We start from the raw sequence: 27,114 nt of genomic DNA, 5'->3' as shown, positions 1-27,114 counted from the left end.
GGCAGCATATAAATCAAATTTTTTTAAAAAAAGCACTTGCTTGCTCCTGCCCTTTTTCCATTTGTAAGGAAGTTTTCGTACCTTTGAAGGCAAGTCTGGCTTCCTGCGCTAAAAATCTCACCAGTACCGCTGTGCGCACGGCTTGTGTGTGTGTGTGGATGTCAGGCATGGGCTTCTGCGAAGACCAGGAGCAAAAAAAACCACACACACACAAGCTGCGTGCACAGCAGTACTGGTAAGGTTTTTAGCAAGCAGCACAGGAAGCCAGACTTACCTTCACAGGTATGAAAGCTTCCTTACAAATGGAAAAACGTCAGGAGCAAGCAAGTGCTTCTTTTTGCACTTGCTCCTGGCATTTTTCCACTTGGAGAGGAGGAGGAGGAAGAAAAAGACGAAGGCGACAATCCTGGGCATGTGAAGCAAGGCATGAAAATCCACAGCAGGAAGCTCGGGATGAGTGAAAAGGGAGAGCAGCCGAGCGCTTTGTTTCTCCAGAACTGGTAGAAAAAAATGCTTAAAAAGTAAAAAAAAAAAAAGTTCCGACGATCGGGCATTGCTCAGCTGATCATCGGAACATTTTTTAAAAACTTTTAAAGCATTTTTTTTACTACCGGTTGTCTGGAAGTAAAAACAGGAAGTAATGACAACTGGGCGGGTGGGCAGAGTCTTGCGCCGCCATCACTTCTGGTTCGCCGAACCACCGGCCATCATTGCTACCGGATTGGCCAATCCAGCCCGAACCAGGAGCATTTCACCCCTGCTAATGGGGGTGGGGGACATACGTGGGGGGTGCTCACAATGCATTTTGGGGGTACGCATGTGTCCCCGCACCCCATTTTGGGCCTGGAAGGCCTCCTGCACCAACCTGAAAGCCAAAACAGGCCTGGGGGCGCAGCGCATGACCCCACACACCCCGTTTTGGGCCTGGAAACCCTCCTGCACCAACCTGGAAGTCAAAACAGGGCACAGGGGGGCCGTGCGAGGGCCCCCATGTCCTGTTTTGGGCCTGGAAAGCCTCCTGCACCAACCTGTAAGCCAAAACGGGGCGCAGGGGAGCTGGGGTACATGTGCGTGGGCACTCACACTGCATTTTGTGGGGTTGCGTGTGTACGCGTGCATTCACGCATGCATGCGCTTTGGGCACTCTGCACCAAACATCACTGTTCTATATCATCTATAGCTCATCATCCATATCTATTTCATCATTTATATTATATATCATCTCCTAATTTGCAATAAAGTTTCTACCTAACTGTATGGAGTCCTTGAAAGTGTTGCTTCTAAATCATTACTCAGTGGGGAGGGGGGGGTTGAGCATCTGAAGAATCAAGCCATTGCCTGCATGAAGTCTGGCACTAGCACTCCTTCCTTCTAAATTAGCATTGAGACAAAAGAAATGCATGGAATTAGAAAGCTTAATAAAGCATATACAAAGTGTTTCCTCTGTGACTCTTTTATGGTAATGACATTCTACTTCAAAGCAATTTATTGAAACCTGATCATGCACACTGATGACAGACTGAGTCATATCTCAAGCTATATTCATGAGGCCATATTCTTTTAGCATGCATGCTATGGAGTGTGAATGAAAATGCATGACAAAGTCCCAGCAAAGGGAAGCACGAATCAAATGAACAAAATGATTTCAAAGGGAGGCAACAATCAAGGCATTCAGTCAGCAGGCTAACCCCGGATCCTTTGATTCAGAGTGAAAAGTCAGGCCCCCATGTCTCACAGACATAGGAGTTTACCTTTTATAATGTTACTACAATTTAAAATCTTCCAGCCATTTTGTGGATTGAACTCAGCACAGCAGAAACATCCTTTTCTTTGGCTCGACTGGATAACAATTCAAAATGATTTGTTGCAAAGCAAGAAATGACAATAAAGTATGTGTTACCACATAACCAGTCATATGCCTAAAAAGTAACCATCTTTCTTAGCATCAATTCTCTTCTACGTTTAGATCCATAGTTATCTGAATATATTAGGTGAGACTACTGGAAAGGCAATAATGTCCATATGATTCTGCAGGAGACCTTCATAAATCTTTGACCTTGCCCCTCTGTGTTTTTTTCCCTACTTATTAAAAATTGGGGAATGGAGGAAATGGAGCTATGGTGGTGCAGTGGTTAGAATGCAGTATTACAAGTATTCTGCTGACTTAGGTTCGTCATCGCAGTTCTAGACCTTCCTTGCCTGGATGCCTGCTGGGTGAATTTGGGCCAGTCACTTCTCTCAATCCTAGATTGGGAAGTTAGACATTATTATGTGCACTGGACCAAGATACAATCTTCACAGACATATACATACATCTACAACTAGACAATACTTATTCTATCATATCTGAGCCAAAAAGAAGAACAATTCAGGACAAGCAAAGGCAAAACAGCATTTCTCTGTTTACATTTTACAGTATAATTATCTAATTTTTTGAGGTCCAGGTATGGTAGATCTAATTATTATTCAGTAAAGCCTAAGACAATATTTTGAAGGCAGCCGCCAATCAATTGGTAGTCAAATCCCTTGACGAATTTCTATAGCTGGAAGAAGAATGTATTGTGAGCAGATAATTCTGCAATTTAAGAAGACTCAAAAGAAAAGTCAAAAACTTTAGTGAACATTAAACTAAATAGCTCTCCCTTTCCTTTCTCCTTTGCATTTTATTATGGAGAAGTTGGCAGGTCTCAATAGGTTCTGTAATAGTACCCAGTATTACAGAATCAGTATAAACTATTAATGGAACAGATTCTGTTCTATCTACATTTCCCACATTACTTCAAAGGAGATGAGTGCATCTCATGGTTCTCTTTTTATTTAAGCAAACTATCCTGACAAACTGTAAGAACAGGATTAGGAGTATTTCCTACACATCTACCAGATTTAAGCTGAACACATCCAGATGATGCTTATTTAGCAGCCAAGAGTTCAGAGTGCTGTCTGTCTCACTGCTACCATTCAATGGCTCTCCAGAGGATTGCACCCTAGCTAAGGTAACTCCACCTTCTCCTGACTAGGTTGTGAAAAGGGCAGAACTGGAGCTGTGTGAGAAAGAAGTAAAATATCTTTAAAGGGATCTTTTTCTGCTTTTCAGTGGCAGAATGGCAGGAATTAGTACAAAAGTGGGCAGATACAGTTACTTTTTATGGTTATCATTATTCTTATTCATTTCTAAGATTCTTGGAACTGCAGATACTGACAATGGTTTCATTGTAAGAATAAATATACCATCTCCCTGAAGCAAGACTACACTACACATCCATCCACATATTCCCTAACTGAGATTCTCTCTTCAGCAATGGATGTGTTTTCACTGCCCGTAAAAGAAAAAAATTCACTGTAAAAGAAAAAAATTTCCCCCATCTCCTTTCTACTATACTACAGGCTATTTACAAAACATTTCAAAGGATGCTTAATCTATTCTGGAAGATGAATGTGATATATAGCCTCATTTACTACTGATTGCAATCTCTATGATAGATCTAGATATTGGTTAGTCTCCAAACAGAGAGAAATGCATAGCAACATAAAATTCTTTTTAAAATGTATGAATCATAAAAACTAAAGAAATAAAGGGAACAAAAATGTGTTTGTTTAAAAGCACAACATGATTTCATTAAGATAAGATCTTAATGAAATTAATTATTAAAGTTCCATCAGAAAACACTTGCATCTTGGCCGGTAATTTTAATTATTGTTATTGTTAATCTGTTTCATGCACATTTATTCAGATACACTTTAAAGACGATCATGGTTTAATTTCAGTTTGCATCATCAACAAAATTCTTAATGCAATGAATATTCCCTTTCTTAACTGCAATGTTACTTGTACCATTATTTACCTAGATGGACCCTGATGCGCCTCTCTAGATACACTTAAACCATTTATAGTGTACTTAGCTGGATATAAGATGCACTGAATTCGTGCTTAAAACTGTAGTGTCATGTACCTACTCAGAAGCAAAGTTTCTGAATTAGTGGGGCTTAAGTCTTCCTCTTTCACAATACTTGAAGTGATGATCATTCAATAAAAGTGAGGACTGGTTCAATGAAGAAGGATAGGATAGGATAGGATAGGATAGGATAGGACAGGACAGGACAGGACAGGACAGGACAGGACAGGACAGGACAGGACAGGACAGGATAGGATAGGATAAGATAGATAGGATAGGGCAGGGCAGGGTAGGGCAGGGCAGGGCAGGGCAGGATAGGATAGGATAGGAACAGAGTACTTCATTGGCCAAGTGTGAGTAGACACACAAGGAATTTGTCTCTGATGCTGCAGCTATAAAAATTATGGGATAGCGTACTGGTGTGATGACCACCAACCAGGATAGCTTTAAAAGTTGATTGGGAGGGCAAAGTCATGAGTGACAATTAATAATTCAGTATAGAAAACCCATCTTTTAATTACTAAGGGAAAATAAAACAATTACTTTCCTTTTGTCAAGCTGTTAGGCTGCCCTTAAGCATGCTTCAAACATATGAAATATAGACTAGGCAGGATCTATGTAGGTCTTTGGTTTTATCTAACAATTGAGTTATTAAAATTAAAATGGGTGACCTTTAATTACCATAACCAAACTGATCATGCAGGTCCAATAAAACCACTTCCAGGAATCCAGTTGCCTTGGAAAATATGGAGCCACCCAGAGGTGGTATTTAGCCGGTTCGGACCGGTTCAACGACAATTTGAATTGGTTCGCCAAACCAGTAAATACAACTTCTGGTTGGCCCCTCCCAGGCCCGCCCGTTCGCCGCTCGCCCCTCCTGCCCGCTCGCCACTCGTCCCTTGCATTGATTTATGAATGAGATTGAAAAGAGGGTTGACAGACTGATTTGTTTTCATCACAAAATAATTTCTTCAGATCTGAGGCCCATGCCCCCAAGGAACTTTTTGAGGGATATCCTTTGGGTCAATGTGATTGATCTGTAGAAATCCCCACAGCATTATCTGAATTAAAATTGATCTGAGCTTCCTTTTGCTGACAAGGCAAAGGCTGGAAGAACAGATTTCCAAAGATATAAATCAGTAAAAGAAAAGACACTGTGAAAGCATTCCAAACTGCTGTGTCTCAGATATGAGCCCTATTTATAGTAAAACAAAAATTCATTCTTGCACCTCTTGTCTGAGTGATACAACAGGGTAAATGTCTCCTGTTTTTGGACAGGAAGCCAAGTTTCCTTCTGTCTTTTATTTTGCTAATGGACAGATTCGGAATTTTGCTTCTCGCTGCATGAGAACTCTTACAAATAACTGACAGCCTCCTGTGAATCAGGGTCCCTACCCCAATTAACATTTTTTTCAGATACTTGAAAATATAATAATAGAATGGTTAGCTGACAGGCTGCAAATCGTCTTGAATCATCTTCATTTAGAATGACTCTGGATCTCACATCTCAGCTCCATTCATATAAAATCAAAATAGTGGGCAGCTGCAATTAAATGCTTTATTTATAAATCTGCCTGATGGCCTAGGGAAAAAAAAGACCAAGGTAAGCTAAATGGTGAGAGCCAGTTTGGTGTGGTAGTTAAAGCACCAGGCTACTGTTCTGGCCCCGCCCTCTGAGCCTGTCCCATCGGAAGAAGAAAGCTCCGAGCATGAGGAAGAGGAGTCAGCCAGGCCTCCCTCTCCAGGCCCCTCCCCTCTGGCACTGTCTCAGGTGCCGGCCGAGGGAGAGGAGATTAACAGAGAGACAGGTGGCTTGGATGAGAGCGGAGGAGAAACATCATTCCTGGACGCACGCCTCCGAAGGCGTGATAAACGATTGCAGCAGCTCAGGAGGCATGCTAGGGATTAGAACTGAGTCACTGGACCACACCCCAGAGACTATATAATAGAGGATGGTGGCCAGTGATCCCTGTGATGAACAAAACTAACCTTGGATAGTCACTAAAGCCTCGTCCGGAACTGCTGAGAGAAATATTATTCTGATTGGATTTTTTGTACGCTAAGTATCTTATCTTTCTGTTTTGTGGAAATAAATGCACTTGGCAGACGGTGTGTAAATCGCTGCCAAGTTGGAGATAAGACCTGGGTGTGTGCCAAAGTGTTTCCTTAACCCTCGGCTGGCTGTGTTTGTGTGTGTGTGTGGACGGGGACAGATCAGCTACAAATTCAGAGACCATGAGTTGTAGGCCCGTTTTAGGCACAAAGCCAATTGGGTAACTTTGAGGCAACCGCTCTCTTTCAGGCCTAGGAAGCAGGCAATGGCAAACCACTTCTGAAATCTTACTAAAACTGCAGGGACTTAGCCAAGCAGTTCCACCAGGTGTCAACACTGATCAAATGGCAATGTGATCATGGCCCCCACCCCCCATGGTGAAATCCAAATTTTTTTACTACCAGTTCTGTGGGTGTGGTGTGGTGGGCATGGTGTGGCTTGGTAGGTGTGGCAGGGGAAGGATATTGCAAAATTGCCATTCCCACCCCACTCCTGGGGGAAGGATATTGCAAAATCTCCATTTCCACCCCACTCTGGGGCCAGCCAGAGGTGGTATTTGCCGGTTCTCCGAACTGCTCAAAATGTCCTCTACCAGTTTTCCAGAACCTGTCAGAACCTGCTGGATTTCACTCCTGGTCCCCCCCCCACCCTCGCCCCACACACCAAAAAAATCTGAGTGGTAGTCAGAATCCTGAGGAACCAGAGGAGAATGCAAGAAATTGTCTAATTTGTCTTCTGGTAAACACTTGTTTGTGACTGGCAATGGTCACCATGGCAACTATTTTGTGAGTATAGGTCATCCTCAACCTATAGTCATCTGTTCAGCAACTGTTCGAAGTTATGATAGTGCTAAATAAATAATGGTTATCACTGGTCACAGCATCCCTGTGGTCATATGATTGTGACCAGGGTGCTTCGTATCTGGTTCACACTGACAACTGGTTGGAGTGCCCTGTAATCACAAGATCGCTATATGAAATTTCCCTGACTTCTCTGGAAAGTCAATGGGAAGCTGTCAGGGAAGGTTGCAAGTTGGTAGGGGAAAATGTCCCATATCTGTGCACATTCCCCTTATCTCACCACATCTCTCCTAAATCCCTGCACACCCTCCCCAATTTGTGCCGCACCCTTGTGCAACCTCCTTGACCCACACACGTCTTGCAATCCCCTTACACCCTTATTGACCCTCCTGCACACCCTCACCCTCCCCAAGATGCCCATGCACCCCACAACCTCATTCCTTTTTCTATCCAGCAGCATTTTCCTATCTGCTAGTCTGGGACTTACAACTTCCTGCTGGCTTCCCCACTGACTTTCACTGTGGGAAGCCAGCAGGAAGTCACCTCGCCTAACCACTATGGGATTTAGTTAACAATGGCAACAAGGACTGCTGGGATTGCTGTTACTAAGTGACATGGTCACACTTTACAATCCATAGCTTAGCAATTGAAATTCTGGTTCCAACTGCAGTCATAAGTCAAGGACTATCTGGAGGCAAGACCTCTGTCTCATCAGTCCTGAAGAATGACCTAACTCTCTCTGGATCAGTTTGAATCACTGCACTCTCTTTTTCTCTGTCAAAGTTAATATTGCACAAAATTACCTTGAGGATAAAAAAGGTAAAAAACCTAAGCAAATGAAAGAAAGAAAGATAATTATGTAACCTCTCTTCCTTTGCTTTTTTGCCTTTAAATCAAGAACATCTACAATAGCATATAAAGGTAGTCCTCAACATACAAAGGCAGTGGAGCCTGCCCGTTATGATTGTATGTTGTGACAAACATATTGTTTATGTTTTTATGCAGTAGTAGTTAAGGTAATCGCCATAAATGTTAAGCAAACTAAAGGTTTGCGATGGGCATGGTTTTGCCAAAAATTGGAAGTGCTATTTTTCTCCAAAACCATCATAAAATGTGATCACATGTTCATTGGACACTGCAAACGGCCTCAAATGCAACCGTGTTGCAGTTTGGATATGTGACTGCAGAGGGTCCCCCAACTGTCAGAATTTCAAATCCAGTCGCTAAGTGACCGGTCATAAACCAAGGACTATCTGTAAAATACCCCACTTGCAATATAATATTTATTGTTAATAATATCAAAGTGCAGGTTTTTTGGCTAATGTATTTCTAGTGAAGTAAACTTGGTTTCAGATGTAACAATTGGCACACAATTTTTTTCCCCTCCAGGATGAGATCGCATAGGTTACGTTACGCTTATGACTCTGACACAAAATGATGATTGTACTCTGTGTTCAGGGCAAAGATTTGATCTACGATATTCCCTTGATAGCTCCCTATTAGATGTAAATTTCAAAATGGAATAAAACTAATTCAATTCCACCATAACGAGAATAAAAAAATCTGCTAATTGGTCCTAGTAATATATAACGTTGAAAAGCTTTGTACAAATCTGATTTTCTATAGATTTATGAAGGTAAACTCAGCACACAAAAGCAAGCAGATTTGAGAATATCATTAAATGAAAAGCTTAAAACAAATGCAGGCCTTTGTATGCCAAGGGTTTCATCAACATTTATTGCACTTTGCTTATATAAATGCTAATATGAAGAAAAATATATTGTTCACGCAGATATGGAATTTATTACTAGCAGCTCTACTATTTTTGGCTAAATATACACTAGAGGGTGCTCCTGCAGTATCCTTTATATTACATCTTTTAACATAACATCCAGACCATTTGCTTCCATTCTGATTTTTGTCCCCTATTCCCAACAACATCAAAAGTTTCAGGAAAGGGAGTCTTATCTGTATCTCTTAAATCAGGACACTAATTTATTTTGATTTTTTTAAAAAAGAAACTAAAGTTTAGTCTGGGATGCATTAGAGTTCCTTTATTAAAAAATGGTACCTTTGTAAGAGAATAAACGCATGAAGTGTTAGAAGAAACGAAGTTAACCAGGAGTTTCCACTTCCCATCTATTTATTGGGAGTTCTTTAAAAGCAAATATGCTGAAATTCCTGTAAGGCCAGCCCGCCTACCTGCCTTCCTTTCAACTTCCTGCTAGGGAATATATTTCAGGGAAGTCTCTGAAGACTGAATGCTTTGAGGAAAAAAGGCACGCATCATTTAATTTATTATGTGATAGATTCATGATACCGTACTGAGTAAACCAGTTATTTATTAACTAGGGAAATATAAATATATATTGAATATATATTGAAACATTAGTTTCACTCTTATTAACCAATAAACATATTAACTTGGTTGCATGTTTGTTAACCCTTCATTCACCAGAGTGCAGCAAATTTTAGACTATCTAATAAAAGAGTTAATCCAGGACAAGTTATAGTACCACTTTTCAAGTGTCAATTACTCTGGTTTTTTGGCGGGGCAACGCACATATTATTTCTTCTGTGCAAAAAAAGAGGCATTGGTCCTGGGAAGTTAACAGTACCTGAGTTGTCCCCATAATGTCTGAGCTTTGTTTGCGTTGCAGGTATTCACAAGAGGCAGCAATGGGAGAACTTGTGCTGGTTACATTCGCCCTTCAGAGGCTGTGAAACCCTATGATGAGGAATGAACAGAAATGGGGAAAAAAATAATAGCAAAATGTTAGAAGCCCCCACACCCACACCCCTCTGCAAAAAAAAATAAAAAATAAGCCTAAATGCATGTGGAATTAATTTTTAAAAACAAACCAAACATTTCTTTAAAAAAAAAAAAAAAGCATGGCCTTGCACCACATTTATTACAACCAAAGATATCCTTGGACAAGCAAGTCAGTGAACGGAGACTTACAAATGGTGTGCTCAATAAAGTGTCTGGAAAAAAAATTTTTTTTTTAATTTGATTTATATGCCGCCCTTCTCCGGAGACTCAGGGTGGCTTACAATGCGTTAAGCAATAGCCTTCATACTTTTGTATATTTATACAAAGTCAGCTTATTGCCCCCACAAACTGGGTCCTTTTGTTTGTTTATATATTTATTTAAAAGATGCATGCTGCCTTTTAAAAGCAGGGTCTCCCAAGGTCGCTTGCAATCCGTTAAAATCACCAAAGAATAATGGAGAGAGGTACCTAAAAGTTAGATCATAAGTAGTAGCAAGACAATAAAAGCAACTAGATTAGCTTAAAAGTAAAGAGTATATCTTTTTTAAATTAGCATATTGACTGAATAAAATGTCTTAAGAGAATAGTGTTGTCGTTGCTGGAGGCTAAAAAACAGTAATGTCAGAAATTGGTCATCCCTCTCTCTGGAGAGAGGATTCATTGACGCTCATTTAAAGGTTTGAAAATGGATGGACAATACACTACCTATTGATATTCCATGCCCGTGGATGCCTATTTAGTACCTGCAAACTTCCTACCCCATTTTCATTTCTATATTTAAAAATTAATTAAAATAATTTAACAGGAAAGTAGTAGGCTTTATAGGCCATCACAGAATATTTAAATGAAGGGTGGAAGATGAAGCACTAGGGAACACTTGGAAGGGAGCAAGTCACTGCTTTTCTTCCAATTAGAATGCATTTTGTGATTGTCTTTGCCCACTGTGACATCCACAGATAGTTCGAAGCCTGTCATGGTTCACAGTATGTCTAAAAGTACTACATTTTCACACCCATCCACATACCCAAGTTGTTTGCTTACTCCTGAAATGTTGCTTGCTTATTTCCTGGATATGGGGAAAAAGAATTCCACTATTTCAGGAATAACAACCTATGTACAACATATGCACAACATATGCACATATGTTTTAAAACAGGTTCTCCTAATTAGTCTCTCTATAAAGGTACTGGATAACAGTTCCTGGCATTACCAGCTAACCAAGTCTTTTGAATAGCATCCCTGTTTGTCTGGGAATTTGGGGGATTTTAAACCAATATATTGAGATACCTCTTAATATAGGTAATTCTTATTTATCAACCACAACATGGACCAGCGACTCCTTTGCTAAGCAACATGCATGTCACATGATTATGCTAATTTACAATGTCAGTTCCATCAATTCTGATTGTGGCCATTAAGTAAATGGTTGCAGATTGATAAGTGTGATATCATGTGACTAGCATTTTCAACTTCCCATCAACTTTACCCATTGACTTTTCTTGTTGGAAGCCACCTGTGGAGCTTGCAAATGGCAATCATGTGATCATAGGGAAGTCTGACTGTCGTAATTGAGAATTGGTTGCCAAAATTCCAATCACATGACTATGGGGATGCTTCTTTTGGGACCCACATAAGTCTTGCTTTTCAGTGCTATTGTAAGTTCAACAGTCGCTGACTGAGAAGTCGGGAATTAAGGACTACTTATATAAACCAAAGTCCCAGAGTTGTTCTGAAATGGCATTCTACCGCTCATATTTCCCTACTCCCTTCAGCCACAGCCCCTGCTATTTCATCAGCAAGGAGAGATGAAAAAGGATCGGGCTCAAGATGTTATTCTTAATGGGGAATCAATCCATTTTTTTCCCTTCAAAGAAAAGAGCTGAGAAAATAAATGAGAGACATGAAAAGATAACTATATTGCCATTCAACTCCACAAACTCTACTTCCTCATCTCTGGTCAAACAGAATGCATAGCTTTCCATGCTGGATTTCCTGTAATTCTTGCCCTGTTAATCAAATGAGATCAGGTCAGTGGTGGGATTCAAATAATTTAACAACTGGTTCTCTGCCCTAATGATTTCTTCCAAGAACCAGTTCACCAAACTGCTCAGAAAGTTAACAACCGGTTCTCCTGAAGTGGTGCGAACTGGCTGAATCCCACCACTGGATCAGGTTTGCATTCCAGGTTCCAAGAATATCAATTCTCCTTAAGCAAATAACTTGCCTTACCAAGCTATTTTTAAAAAATGGAGAGAAGGCTGGGAGATGGCTATCCTTTTGCTTTGCATAGTTTAACAGCTATGCTAGTATTGTCTCCACGTAGAGCAATTAGATCAACACAAAACCCTTTTAATATGGAAAAGGCAACATTTAAAATATGTGTTATGCACTGTATGTTTATGTGTCTAACAAGATCTTTTCCTCGGGGAAGGCAATGTGTTCTCAGCTACACAAATGGCTCACATATTTATGCATAGCTCTCAAGTGGCATCAGACTGAAGACACTGTAATTTTTCACAGATCAAAATATCAGTTATTCTAATAAAATGCTAATAGCATAGCCATTCCCTGCACATAAAATATCAGCTTTTGACAGAAGTACTCAATAAAAACAACTTGTATTGTGATGGGATCATGCTTGCCTATAGGGGAAAAAAACCCACCTAAACATGTATGTAATGGTTTTTCTCAAAGGAAATAATAAATACGATATGCTGTGACCTAGTACCACCTTATCTTTTTTAAAAAGTAGGATATTATTTTTGAAAATGAGTTAATGGATTATTTATAATACATAAATAAATCACAAATAAGTCATTGGGCACATCTTCTATTTGTAATTATAGATTTTAAATTTATTTTTTAACATTTAAAACTGAATGTAATAGGCTTCACTGTTTAACATCCACTGCCACAATTTGCATATACACACAAACACACAAGAATTATCGGGTTTGTATAATATGGATAGATTTATTGTGGCTTTGGTTTACTACTTTGTGTATCCAGTAACAGTGATATTGTTAACAAGCCATGATTAAACAAGCCATAGCTTAAGGTTTAATATTTGAATACTCAGCCAATAAGTATGAACCTAGCCCTAATACTATAATCTATCTTCCATTATTTTAGTTGAACTGTACAGATAGTCCTTGGTTTGCAACCATTCATTTAGTGACCGAAGTTACAAGTGACTTATTACTGCTCCTTGCACTTACAACCAGAGTAATTTCTACACAGTCCTGTGATCAAAATTTGAGCACTTGGCAACCAGCATGTATTTATGACAGCGGCAGCATCTCAGAGTTATGTAATCATCATTTGCAACCTTCTCAGCTGGCTTCCAACAAGCAAAATGAATGGAGAAATCTGGTTTTGCTTAATGATATATGATTCACTTAACAACCATGGAAAAAATATTTGGTGCAACTCACTTAGCAACTGCCTTGCTTAACAATAGAAATTCTGATACAAATTGTGGTTATAAATTGAGAACTATCTGTAAGCATACGCACTGACATAGACAAACACCCAGCATATAATTAAAATACATTTTCTCCTTACCAAAAAAAAAAAAAAAAAAAACCAGATCAGAAATCTTGGAAAACTGTACAGAGAATGACTGAAATAGTTTTCTATATATTCCTGTTATCTGAGGATCAATCAGTTACTAATAATTTAGCAAATATAACCCCCGAACAGAGTAAGGACAGAATTAAGCAAAACATAGCACAATTATTGAGGAGGCTGTAAATCTAAATATTAGATTTACAACAGTAGCATCGTTTTAATTTAAGCACTTCGAGAATTTTGCTGCAGGATTATAGCTATAAATATTTATGAATTAACTGACCCAGCCAAAGTGCATATAGTATTGAGCAACTGTGTAATAGTGACCTTGTTTTGATAATGCAAATAATATGGTGAGAACGTAGCCATGTTTTTAACAAACATGTCAACAGTTTATCTCAAAACATTTAACTCAGTGATCAATGTACCAAATAGCTGTGTGTGTGTGTGTGTGTGTGTGTGTGCACCTAAAAATATGCCTAATAAGACAATGATCAATATTTTTCTAGTCTAGATTTCAACAATATATGGAATAACAACCATATGTATAAGCCAGATGCAGCCAGGACCACTGCACCAAAATTGCATTGCTCTCATCTGATTAACAGTGAAAAAACCAAGGGAATTCCAAAAAGACGTCTGTTTTTACTTTCTTGATAATGCAAGGGCTTTTGATTGTATTGGTCACAATGAATTATTCATAGCTCTTTTTTTAGAAAAAAAACCCGGGTATGCCAAAACCACCCGAACCAAGAATAGAATTATATCAATAAGAATTTCTTGTAGATGTAGTGCATCTGGTGTGACTTAAGAGAGTTGGATTTATGAGGGGAGACCTGGGTTCAAATGCATGCTTGGGTGTAATACTCTTTAAAATGTCTCCAGAAACCTTTACGCCTTATAGGTGTTCTGTAAATTTCACTTTCTGATGAGCATAGCTGTGTTTTTTTTCCTTAACTGCAGCCTCTTCTTATGTAATGATACCCATTCAATTTCTCAGTAACCCTGTTGTTATTTATTGAATACATATAATTGTGTTAAGACCTGCTAAAGTGAAACTAACCTTTAGATGACTCTAACTGTTAACTCCAACTGTTTTGGACGGAAACTTAGAACATTCATATTTGGGTGGGCTTTTTCAAGTATTATGATTGGTTAAGGCCCTGTGGGCCCAGAGTATAAATTATAGGGATTCACCTGCAGTTCCTCAGTTCCAGTTTTTAGTCAATAAATGTTGTATCTATTATGGTCTGTTTCTTGCCTGCTGAAGCCCATTACACAATACCTGTTGTGGATTTATGTGATATGGTTTCACAGTTGGCTCCTATTACCAGATTAATGTGCCTTTGGAACAGCTGTATCAAACTTTTGGCTTAATCTGTCTATAATTCCTTCTATATATCCAGTAAACCTGAACACAAGGTACTGCCTTTATATCTTAAATCAGAGTCTATTACAACAACTGCAGTTCCCCAAGTTCTCAGAGGTTGTATTATTACTTCAAAACATGTCCCAGCTGTAATAACAGGATAAAATCAGGTGTTTGGTCCTAGAAACAGAAGAGTTGAATAGTGTTTATTTTTTTTCCCTCTCCTATCATTGCTCAGTCCCTGGGAGCCACTATAATGACACAGGAAATCATTAGTCCAGATTATTGGAAATGTTAGTTTGTCTTCTTGTCTTAGCATTAAAAGAGCTGACTTTGGTCTCAGTGGTGATGCTGTAATTTTATCAATTAAGGATAATATAAGTAACTAATGTTTCCTTGAACAAGAAACTGATCTTGTTTTCTCTTAAGTATTAGACTGTATTCGAGTTTTATGTCAGTGAGGTTGCTGACTAATAATCATCATCATCACCACCAATTAAATTTATATACTGCCTAACTCTTAGCAACTCTAGGACGTTTAAAGTCAAAAGAAACAAATATATTGGATTTCATAGTTACTTATGGTAAAAAGTCCCAAAGGAGGGGAAAAAAATCTTAGAAGGACATATTGGACAAAGTTTGATTAAGGTATAGAATGCCACAAATGGAATAATAAATCCAACAATTTTCCCCTTAGCTTGTCCTTCAAATATTTTTCATGCTGAAGATAATTGTGACCCCCCCTCCTGCACGAGCTGCACTGGCTCCCGGTGGTCTTCCGGGTGCGCTTCAAGGTTTTGGTTACCACCTTTAGAGCGCTCCATGGCTTAGGACCGGGGTATTTACGAGACCGCCTTCTGCCACCAGTAGCCTCTCGCCGACCAGTACGCTCCCATAGAGAGGGCCTCCTCAGGGTGCCGTCGGCCAAACAATGTCGACTGGCGGCCCCCAGGAGGAGAGCCTTCTTTGTGGGGGCACCCGCCATCTGGAACGAGCTCCCCCCGGAGATACGGAGGATCCCGGACCTGCGCGCTTTTCGCTGTGCCATCAAAACATTTCTTTTCCAGCAAGCCGGCCTGGCCTAACCTCTCTTTTAAACTTTTAAACTTTTAAACTTTTAAAATTCTTTAAATTTTAAATTTGTCTTAAGAATTTGGGGTGTTTTAAATTTCGTTTTCCGGGCCAAATTATTTAATTGTATTTTAATGCTTTTTAACATTTGTATTATATGTATTTTATCTGGCTGTTCACCGCCCTGCGTCCTTCGGGAGTAGGGCGGTATACAAATTAAATAATAATAATAATAATAATAATAATAATAATAATAATAATAATAATAATAATAATAATAATAATTATTATTATTATTATTATTATTATTATTATTATTATTATTGCAAAAAATGTAATTATACACAATATGTAAATATGAGTAATGTTTTTTCAATTCTATGAGTAAATTACAAAGACAACTACTATTTAATAAAAGTTAAAATATGCCATGGTTGGTATATGTACAAAAAGTAAGAAGGATAAAATCAGATCTCAAAAAGGAAGGAGGGATATTAAGGAAAAAAACAGAATTTGTAACTCATACAAAATCAACAGCACTTAGGATGTATATTAGGACATACTGTATAAACTCTTAGATACAGAGACAGAACAAACAAAACTATACGATAAAATGGATGCAGAATTTCAAAAAAGCAATTACTATACAATAATGGGAAGAATTGTAGGCTAAATATATACACTTTACATCAAGTTATAACTTAAAAGGAAAAATGGTTTTATAGATGATATAGAACTCCATCAATAAAACCTAAGATAGACAAATCATTCAGTAATAAATGTTGGAAATGCCATTTTACAGGAGTCCATCTTATCACATAAGATGGACATGTTAAAACTTGACAGTATTGATAAAATATACATAATATAATGCAGAAAATTTTGGAATTTAAATTTGAAATTAAACAGAATTGTTCTTATAAGGTATAATCTCAGAAAGCTAACAAGAAATATCATAATTTAATGAGTTGTTGCTTATATCAGCAAGAATAAACTTTGTTCAGTATTGGAAGAAAAACACAATCCTAATAATATCTGACTGGGAACTTAAACTTGGAGGAACTTCTAGGGAATATGGCAGACTGAAGATGGCTCCACAAAAGGCAGTCACCATTTGCGGCCATAAATATCAGCTCCTTCAACCCTTTCTGAATAAACAGGACAAGATTGGCCAAGCAGTTCTCCTTACAGCTGCTCCTTATGATGAGGCCTGAAGACAGTAGTCTTCAGAGGGTGAGAGATAAGGAAATTCACCACATGCTTCAGCCTCGAACAGGCCTTTTTCAAGGACACTAAAGTCACACTTCATTCCCTAACCACTTTTGGAAATTGCCTATTAACTGCTTCAAAGTGACAAAACTGTAAACACCTGCCAATTGCCTTCAATTCTTAACATAAGAAACTAAAGGCGTATGCTTATAATTTTTAAGGATTTAAAATAAACAGAAAAAAAACAAGACAAGGTTTTGGCTAAAGAAAGTTTTAAATTGGTTAGAGGCTCAGAGAAGTTGGACTATTGGATTTCGAGTGTTAAGGCTTTGAAATGTTGCTTTTGATATTGGAGACCTAACAAGACAAGTAACTTATAATTATGTTCAGAGAAGTGTTTCAGGAACTGGACTGGATCAATTATGTCAGCAATGTTGTGTCTTCTTGGGAACAGTCTGTTCCCAGAAGAAGTTAAAGAAAAATATGCAACAAAATCAACATGAATGAGAATGTCAATACAAATTTGTCATCAGCTATAAAGAAAAAAAATGGATGACACTTTAAAAATTAAGAAGGAAATAATAATAATAAAAAACCCTGACAATTCCAGAGAGCAGTTGGAACAATTTGTTTTTGATGGATTTACAAAAGAAGCTGTTTAAAACATTGAAGACAAGAATCAATAACCATAGGAACAGATTAAGAGCCAGATTGTTTTGTGTAAAAAGAAGGACCACAAGTCAGCTTATTTGACCAGGGTTAAAATGGGACATGTCCTATTTTAGACGGTTCTTTTTGGGATTTCTGATCTGGACAGGAAAAATGTATATTGGATTTGCTTGCATTTAATATGGTGTTAAATGTATCCTAATTGAACACTCTTTAAAACTGGCATTGTTTTTTTTAGTTAACATACAGAGATTTTGTGAATATGCTCTTTTTAAAATTCTCCCTCTTTGTTATGTTAATTTTAGTCTTTTGTTTATTGTAGAATATTGATATTTGCCAAATGTGGTTTTCTTCATTGTTAAGAGTCAAGATATATCAAGTTTGTCTGAATTGGATATGTTGCTATTTTGTGTGGTTCTTTTTGTAATTATTGTCATTTAGAATAAAAAAAATATTTATTTGGTTTGTTTACAGTTAACATGGTGTTTAAACTTTTCCCCTACAGTTATTCTAGAAGCTAGAGATATTTATGAGCTTGCTTTAAAAAAAAGAAAAGGAGAAATGGTCACTCTTTGTCATGTTAAATTTTAGTTTTTTGTTTATACTAGGATAAACTTTATGCCTTTTAAACATGGTTTTGTTTATAGCTAAGAATTGTGATGTGGAATGTTCAGTTTTATAAATGTTAATTAATGTTATTATTTTAGACTGGATTTTTTTTTTTTTTTTTTTTTTTGCTGATACCTGGATTGAAGAAAAAATTACTTATTGGATTTGCCTGTAGTTAAGAGATAAGTTATGGAATCACTTGGAAAACCTAGAGTCAAAAAATATAATTAGATATCATCAGCACTCTGATAATATCAAACTCCAAATTGGCAGATTTTATTTATTTATTTATTTATTTGTTCAACTTGTATGCCGCCTTTCTCCGAAGACTCAAGGCGGCTTACAATGCATTAAAAACCATATATAAAAACATTAAATATTAAAATATTAAAAATAATTAAAACCCATTCACACCATTCATGGCCAGATCTCGCCAGATCGCAACAGCGAGATCAACGGCCTGCCGGAAAAGCCAGGTCTTCACCACTTTTTGTTGGGGATGGTCTGGATCTCAGGAGGTAACTGGTTCCAGAGAACTGGGGCAGCCACAGAGAAGGCCCTCCCCCGCGGGCCCACCAGCTGGCACTGTTTAGCTGACAGGACCCGGAGGAGACAAACTCTGTGGGATCTTACCTGTTGCTGGGAGCTATGCGATAGAAGGCAGTCTCGAAGATAACCTGGCCCTGAGCCATGTAGGCCAGATGACTTCACCTAGCAGTTACATGTAGATACTGAAAAGTAGGGGAGAGAGATTAGAAACCTACAGCACCCCACAAAATATGGACCTAGAAAATGATCTTTCCCTACCAACCAACAACAACTAGAACCAATTCTGTAGGAAGAAGGAGAACCATTTTAATATGTGTCCAATCCCCAACCCAAGGACCCAGTGTAGAAACCATGATCAACAGTATCGAAAGACACCAAAAGATCAAAGAATGTAAAGATGGATTCACCATTGCTGACCCAGCTCCACCATAGGTCAACAAGTTTAACCAAAACTGCCTCAAAACTAAATTCTGGCCAGAAACATGACTAAAATAGGTCTAGGTTTGCCAGGGTTCTCATCAGCTGCAGACCAAGTACTTTTTTAACAACCAGAAATGGAAGATTGGAGACTGCATGATTAATATCAGAGACTGTTGGGTCCAGAGAGGCCCCTGGGGAGGAAATACATTTTTTCAAGTTTTTTCAGCTTTTAACTATAAACCACAATCCTGTATTTAAGCACTGATTGCTAATGACAATCTGTTCTGAAAAGATGTGGGAGTAATCTACAACAAATTCAGCTAATCTGTAAATACATATTAGAAAGCAAAATACAAACACAAGAAATGAACTTGGGTAGGAAATAAATTAGAAAATACAACACAGAAACACATAGAGCCAGTTTGGTTTAGTGTTTAAGGTATCAGGCTAGAGGCCAAAAGACATAGCTATGAGAATCAGCTGCCCCAGGCAGCTGGGCCAGCCACTTTCCCTCAGCTCAAACTACCTCACAGGCTTGTTGTGGGGAAAATAGGAGGAGGAAGATGTATTGGAGACCTTTGCGACCTTGAGTTATTTGTAAAAAAACAAGGTTAAGATACAAATAAATGAAATAAAATAAACAATCAATACAAATTATTTGCGGCAGTCAAATATACATTATTTGCTGACTTGAAAACCATGAGGTGTCAGAAACTGTTCTTCTCAGAAGACAACTATATACAACATTGGAAGCTGCTAGTGATTCATTTAGCAAAATCATTCTCCTTTTTTTAATAGGAACGCTTACATTTTTGCATGTAATTCAGATCTTTCAGATATCTTACTTAAAAGAGGGCACGGGGTTTCTAAATACAAATGAGTCATGCCCTATATGAAGGATTAAAATGCAATTTCACCCATATTATTATAACAAGCTATACGCTCTATAAAAGGGATACATGACCCAGGGGTAAATTTCATAAAGGCTCAAAATAATGTTTGATCAAAAATACACCAGGAAACTCAGCAAGGAAATGAATATGTACTGCAAATTGCAGAACTGATTTGAAGTAGAAGATAAAGGTTCCACAACTAAACAGAAATAGCAACATTCAGCAAGAACACATGGGTAAAAGCAAGCAGAAACAAATAGCAAATGCATCTGTCCTGAATTAAAAAAAAACACATTCAGAGCAGGATAAGTAAAACATGACTGAAGAATAGCCAGAAAGATAATAACAAAAAGTAACTCTATTAATTAGGCATGTGCAAAACATTAATTCAAAAATTAAATAAATTTACTGCTTTTTCAAACTTATGTGCTGGACCAGGATATATAGGAACACAATAACAATCCTAGCAAGGAAATGTTCTTTTGGTCTTTTCCATCAAAACATACCCTGAAACAAAAGTTTAAAAAAAAACTTACTCCAGCTCCATGGACCTAGAAAACTATTTTCCAGAATGCACTGAGTCACAGAGGTGCAGTGGTTAGAGTGCAGTACTGCAGGCTACTTCTGCTGACTGCCGGCTGCCTGCAATTTGGCAGTTCAATCCTCACTAGTTCAAGGTTGCCTCAGCCTTCCATCCATCCGAGGTGGGTAATATGAGGAGCCAGATTGTTGGGGGCAATATGCTGACTTTGTAAACTGCTTAGAGATGGCTATAAAGCACTGTAAAGCAGTATATAAGTCTAACTGCTATTGCTATCATTCTGTACCATTTCAATGGTGTCCAATGTGTCTGGACATATTGACTGAACAGCAACAGCAGACCCTAATTTGTCATTTTTGGGTTGTTACAATAAAACATGGGGGGAATGGAAAGTGGCTTAGGATACCTGTTGTAGCAAAAGTACCTAGGTTTTTTTTCCTCCCTCATGAAATTTATAGCATCAAAGGAAGTAATTTAAGGGTAATTTTTGCTCTTTGCAAAGAGAACTGGCAACTAGATTGAAAAAAGAGGCATGGTGGATTTCAGGACTGAAAATACACAAGATACTTGGGATCTATCTCCTGTAGAAAGCTGGGGCTTTGCTGGTTAAAATCTTAACTGTTGGAGGAAGGCAGACTATCCAAAAAAATATTACTTAGAGCAAATTGCAAAGCTGATCCCAGAAAACGGAAGTCCTCATGACTCATTTCAGTTAGATTTTGAAGAAATCTATTACAGAAAAAGAAGAAAAAATCTTGTTAGATACAGACCGTTCCTTATAATTCAAGTTTCTTCCTCCCTTTGGCATATCTGCTTAAAGGTCAAATCATATCAGAAATATATTTGTTTGATATTCAGACTTTTCAGTCTTTAAGATGTGTCTTGCTTTCAGAGCAAATGTTCAGCTAATTGGAAAACACACAAGATAGAAGTTGGATTTAACTGTGCTATCCTGCTTTCTTTCCTCATGAACTCTGCCTAATTTTTTACTACCTCAACTCATCTAAGATCCGGAACAAGCAGAGAAATGCAAGGCCTGGAGAATTTATACAAAGGATCAATCAATTAGAGGAACCCTTTAAAATCTAGATAGATTGAAAATGCCCTGCAGAGGAATCAGGACATGGCTTGCAAGCGGCAATTTTCAAATTCTCACCTAGTTCTCAAATGCCACAGCATGATGTTCAATGCTTCAGGGCAAATGCAGGGTTTCTTTTTTTTTATGTTTTTTGGAGTATAGTAGTTAAATTCTTTTCCATAGCCTCCCAATTACAAACAAGGAAGGGATATTTGCCTAGAACTGCACCTGTAATTCTAACGATTAGTATTTGTTCTGGTACCTCAAGACCTGTCAGAGCACTTTGCTGTCACCTTTTTGTAGTTCCATTTTGGGCATTTTTTTCCTCTGGCCTTTTCTTTACATTTTTAGAAATTTCTTTTCCAAACTCATTATTCTCTAGAAATGTCTAAAGACTGCCATGTTGCCATCTCGAAAAACAAAACAAAACAAAACAAAAGCAGCTTTAAAAATAAGGACCGGGATGGATCATTTTCTAGGCATTCTGGTTCAGGATAAAGCTCATTTTTGGGAACTCTCCTAGCAGTGACAGTGATGAACTCTGAAGGTTTTTCTGCATCTTCATCTGCCAGTCAGCAGAGAATTCCAATCTGGAAAATAATTGGCAGCTTCCTATATGGAGTGGAATGAAATGGGACAAATTAAAGAGCCTGCCAGAGCTTGAGCTTTATTGAACCCGGCCAAAGGATTATATTTTTAACAATTTAGATATCCTAAGGAACAGGATTAATAGTGAAGTAAGTGTCATCTCTAATCATATTTGATTAGATGCAGACCTTAACTTAAGTCCTAGTGTGAAATCATACTAGAATTCTCCAATTAAATTAATATAAAAGCACAATGCAGTGATATTTCCTTTCTAACTCCCAGATGCCTATTTCAGGGCAGAGGAGAACTTTGAAAACTACATTGGACATTCTCTGACATAATATAGATAGAACATATGAAATATATTTTTTTCAAATTTGCCTATAAAATATCTAGAAGTCCCTTAGGAAATTCTCTCTCATTGTTTAAAGATGCTTCAGATCATCACATAAAACAATGAGAGAAGGCATGCATGATCTTCTCTCCAGTTTTGTGTCTATGGAATCCAATTCAAACATATATTAAAAATGACCAACAGTCTGCAAGATTATCATGAAGAATTTCAGTATTTTTAGTAGAGATCTCTACAGATTTCATATGCAGATGCTGACATTTAAAGTGAAAACTCCAAATCTCATATTTGGGATAATTTAAAATTACTACTACTATTATTATTTTGATAGTAAAATAATGAATCACCTGTGGTACACATTATAAACCCATGATGGCGAACCTATGGCATGCGTGCCACATGTGGAACATGGACCCATATCTGTGGGCACCCGAGCGTTGTCCTAGCTCAGCTCCAGCACACATGTGTGTGCCAGCCACCTGATTTTTGGGCCTTCCGGGCCCACCAGAAATCGGGAAACAGGCCGTTTCTGGCCTCCGGAGGGCCTCCAGGGAGATGGGAAAAGCTGTTTTCACCCTCCTCAGGCTCCTAGAAACCTCTGGAGCCTGGGGAGGGCAAAAAACAAGCCTACTGGGCCCACCATGCCATCACATGCCAAAACTTAGGGGAGTGCGGGGGGGTCGAGTGTGCATGCGCAGGGGGTGGGTGGGGTGTATTGAATGATAGGTGTGGGCATGCGCATGCATGACCCCCCTGGGCTCCCCCTACTTTTGGCACGCGACGGCAAAAAGATTAGCCATCACTGTTATAAACCATCTATCATTTATCATCTGCTTTATCTTCTATCATCATCATCACCTTGGTCGTTTATCTCCCTAACACCTTTCACATACAATTTTATTAAACAATATGCAAATGATTATTTCCATTTATTACAAGTTTATTCTACCATGTCTCAAGGTCTGCGCTTTGAGACTACTATGAACAAGTAATATTCTGGATCATCTTCTCATGTGCAAACAACCTTTATTACAATACCAGACTGAAAATCCCTTTTGAATGTTCTTTCCCCTGTATTTCTTTTTGACATTATAAGAGCCTAGAGCTATAGGTCATCCGTCCAAATCCAAAGTGAATGTAATTTACTTCCATAGACATGCCAGTAATGTTCATACACACACACACACACACACACACTGCAATCACATGTTGGTTAGCAATCTCAATGGGACATGTCTTGTTAGCTAATTCTCATCCTTTATAGTTGCTTTTGCAATTAAAATGTAGAACTGTTATTCAAACACTGTTTTTTAAGAAGCTATACCCTTTTTAAAGATTGGTTCTTTTTTTAAAAAAAACACGAAATAATAAACTAAATACATCATACCGATAAATATCTCTGGTTTAATTCACCAATTGGCCTTGGACAAGCTATCATCTCAGTCTAGATCCCATTCCTTTGTGCACAGTCTAGAATAAATAATATGTCTAAATTTAGAGGCTTTTGGTGAAATTCTTTAAAGACTTTCAGTGTTAATAAGTGTTGGACAAGCTCTCCCCTCACAACTCCAAGCTGTGCATGGCTTTCTCTTCAAAACAGAAACAAGCTCAGATGATCCTTCCAAGCAGCCTTAAATTCAATTTATAAAGAAAGCTGGAGAAGAATTCTGGCCTTAATAAATAAATAAAGCTTATTGAAGAAATTGACCGAGGCTTTTCTAAACCCCAAAAGTTCTTTAAACCTTCCAAGAATTTCAGCCTCAAGTTGCATCTCTGTCCATCTTGTAATATTTTACTGCACAGCCATCTAGCTATTCTTTTCTATGAAAAAGATTTTGTTATTCATTTTTTTACAAGAAAGCCTTTATTTTTAGAAGAAAGCTCAAAGGCAGACACATGTTCCTTCCCTTCTCATATAAATAGAAGCTGACTTCTTAATTTATTACTAATCTATATAAGGTAATCTAAATTGAGTTTTATATACACTGGAAATTGGAGAGAGCTGTTTTATCGAGCCACCTTCTCCTATGAGTAGCTAAAAGAACACAGAAAATTTATTTTCCTCCTTCCCAGCATATCTGGCATGCAGAATGGAAAGCAGACAAAATATTGGGGAAACCTTAGCAGGGGTTATTACAAAAATGTGGGATTGTATAATGCATTATTCTGATGATTACTTCAGTTGAGGATACAACAATAAACAAGATGTCTCTGCCGAAGGGTAATGGTTAAAGATAGCACTGAGAATAGTGAAGCTGTTCCAAATTTTGGGCTTGGAATTTCTTATATGGACAGTATGCAATATGCATTATCTAGATATGCACTGTGTATGCATTTGGATTATTATCATAGACATCTCAGAGAAAAGCAGGAAAGTAATATTTAGTACAAATGGAGTAAGATAAAGGAAGAAATCAGGATGGAGGAAATGGTCTTGGAATTTATCAGAAGCTTTGTTTGAAATACCATTCAAAATATCCATTGTAAATATTGCATTTTATTCAGCATAACAGAATTGCTGCTTTTAAAAACTTATACAATCAGAGCCATATAGACTTCTAAAGAAAATGACATATCCATTACTTCCATTGAATCTAATGCTCATATATAGTTTAAAACTACTAAAGAATTTTATATTGTGAAATAATTGCTACTTTTATGTGGAATTTTACAGATCTAGATTAGAAAAAGAACAAACAAATGGGTACGTACAATGAAGATCAGGGGGGAAAAAGACAGGTAATAGGACTATTTGGGTATCTTTTGGCACCAGTGTATGTGCGTGGGAGAGGGAAGCAACTGATATGTTAAAGGAAGAGAAAATGGATTATCTTCTGCAATGGATCCCACTAAAAAAATAGAACAGAATAACTTTCCATGCACTCTTGCAATTAAGTTATTTGCTTTGGCACTAAAATAAAAATAGCATGGTCAGCAGAAGATTCTGCTATTCTTAGTTTTCCCAAACCAAAATAAAAATCTTTAACAAATGACAGGAGATTAATAAAAAGCAACTACAGTAGCCAACAGCAGTATCTATTTGCAAAAGAATCAAATGCTGGCAGCAGAGGGCACCAAATTCCTTTTATTATTGAATAGTGTAACCCAATCATAAAAGTTTGAACTCTATGTAAAATTTCCTGCCCATCATCAGAATCTATTCAGAAAGCATAAATAATATAGAAGGGGTGTTGGTCTTACCTGAGACGAACCTTCTCGTTGGGTTGAGACAGCAGACAAGAATTGGTTGTACTCATCTTTTTAGTTGAAGGACTGAGTCTGTCAAATTTGTAAGTCCCTCCCTTGTTGCTAGGGTCTCCAGCTTTTGGCAAAGATGAAGAAACAGACTCGACGTGTTGGAAGAAAAAGTTGTCCTGCCTAAAGAAGACCAGACTGAGCCAAGGGTGGGGCTGGTTGCTGTCTCCACCCAACGAGAAGGTGCATCTCAGGTAAGACCAACACCCCTTCTCCATAGTGGTGGAGACAACAGCCAGGAATGGGACATACCAAAGCTGACTGTCCCTGAAACTACAAGCGGGCCCCAGTCTGGTCAGAGGACTCCCCTTCGGTATGAACCCACTGTAAGACCCTTCGGCCAAATGCTGCCTCAGCTGACTAACTTATAATGTTTAATAAATGGCAAAGGGGAAATCCAAGTAGCAGCTCTGCAGATTTCCATGAGAGATACCTGTGTTGCCCATGATGCCGACATGGCCGCACTGCAGATCGAATGTGCCGTCACACGTGCGGGCTTCAGTAGGGAACACAGTTCATACGTATTGGCGATAGTTCAACGAATCCATCTGCCAATGGTAGAAGGTGTTACTCTGCAACCTAAAGAAACTGGGATAAAAGATATAAACAATGACTCTGTCTTTCTCAAATCAGCAGTTCTCTTAAGGTATATATGGAGGGCCCTCCGAACGTCCAAAGTATGCCAACGCCGTTCTAAGGGGTGGGCAGGGTGAGGACAGAAATTGGATAGGATCAGTTCCTGCATTCCATGAAATGGTGTGTTGACCTTTAGAATAAAGGAGGGATCCAGCTGAAGCACCATGCGATCAATGTGAAACATACAGAGGTAACTTTGCACTGAGAGAGCGGCAATTTCAGAAATTCGCATGGCAGAGGTAATTGCCACCAAAAAGGTGACTTTACAGGACAAAAGGCGGAGGGTAGCAGTCCATAAGGGCTCGTATGGGGCCCCCGTGAGTGATCTCAGAACAATAGATAGGTCCCAGGTAGGATAGCTGTATACCACAGGGGGACATAAATTAGTGGCACCTTTCAGGAATCTCCATATGGTGGGATGCTGAGATAGAGAAGTTAGGGATCCACAAGTCAGGACAGATGACAGAGCCACCACTTGCCTCCGAATGGTGTTAGGCGATAGCCCACTATCTAATCCATCCTGGAGAAATTCCAGGATCTGGGCTATCGAGGCCTGGAGGGGAGAGATACCTGCACAGTCACACCAAGTACAAAAGGCCCACCAAGTGGCAGAATAAATACGCTCCATGGAAGGCCTCTGAGAAACCTGAATAGTTCTGATGACCCTGGAGAAGTTGTCCCCACTCAGAGCATGCCGCTCAAGTGCCAGGTGGTCAGTTGGAGCCACTGTGGGTCCGGGTGGACCAACGTCTCCTGGCTGAGCAAAGCTACGCCCTGAGGGATCCT

At 38.5% G+C, this 27,114-nt stretch overlaps 1 protein-coding gene across 2 annotated transcripts in view; it reads right to left on the bottom strand.

Moving 5' to 3' along the window:
- The window catches only part of DLGAP2 (DLG associated protein 2), a 459,052-nt gene that overhangs the window by 403,864 nt on the left and 28,074 nt on the right, over positions 1-27,114 (bottom strand). Inside the window, exon 2 of one of the 2 annotated variants that reach the window (XM_034436765.3) lies at positions 9,365-9,474. The exons of the other annotated variant lie outside the window; for it this stretch is intronic. Coding sequence (XP_034292656.1) covers positions 9,365-9,379 — 15 coding nt within the window. The 5' untranslated portion in view covers positions 9,380-9,474. The remainder of the gene's footprint in view (positions 1-9,364; positions 9,475-27,114) is intronic. 2 annotated transcript variants of the gene reach the window in all.

Source organism: Pantherophis guttatus, chromosome 1 (genome assembly GCF_059756535.1).
Source record: "Pantherophis guttatus breed Tessera chromosome 1, ASM5975653v1, whole genome shotgun sequence".
Classification (NCBI taxonomy): Eukaryota; Metazoa; Chordata; class Lepidosauria; order Squamata; family Colubridae; genus Pantherophis; species Pantherophis guttatus.
The sequence above is the reverse complement of the archived record's forward strand: the minus strand, read 5'-3'. Positions and strand labels throughout refer to the sequence as shown.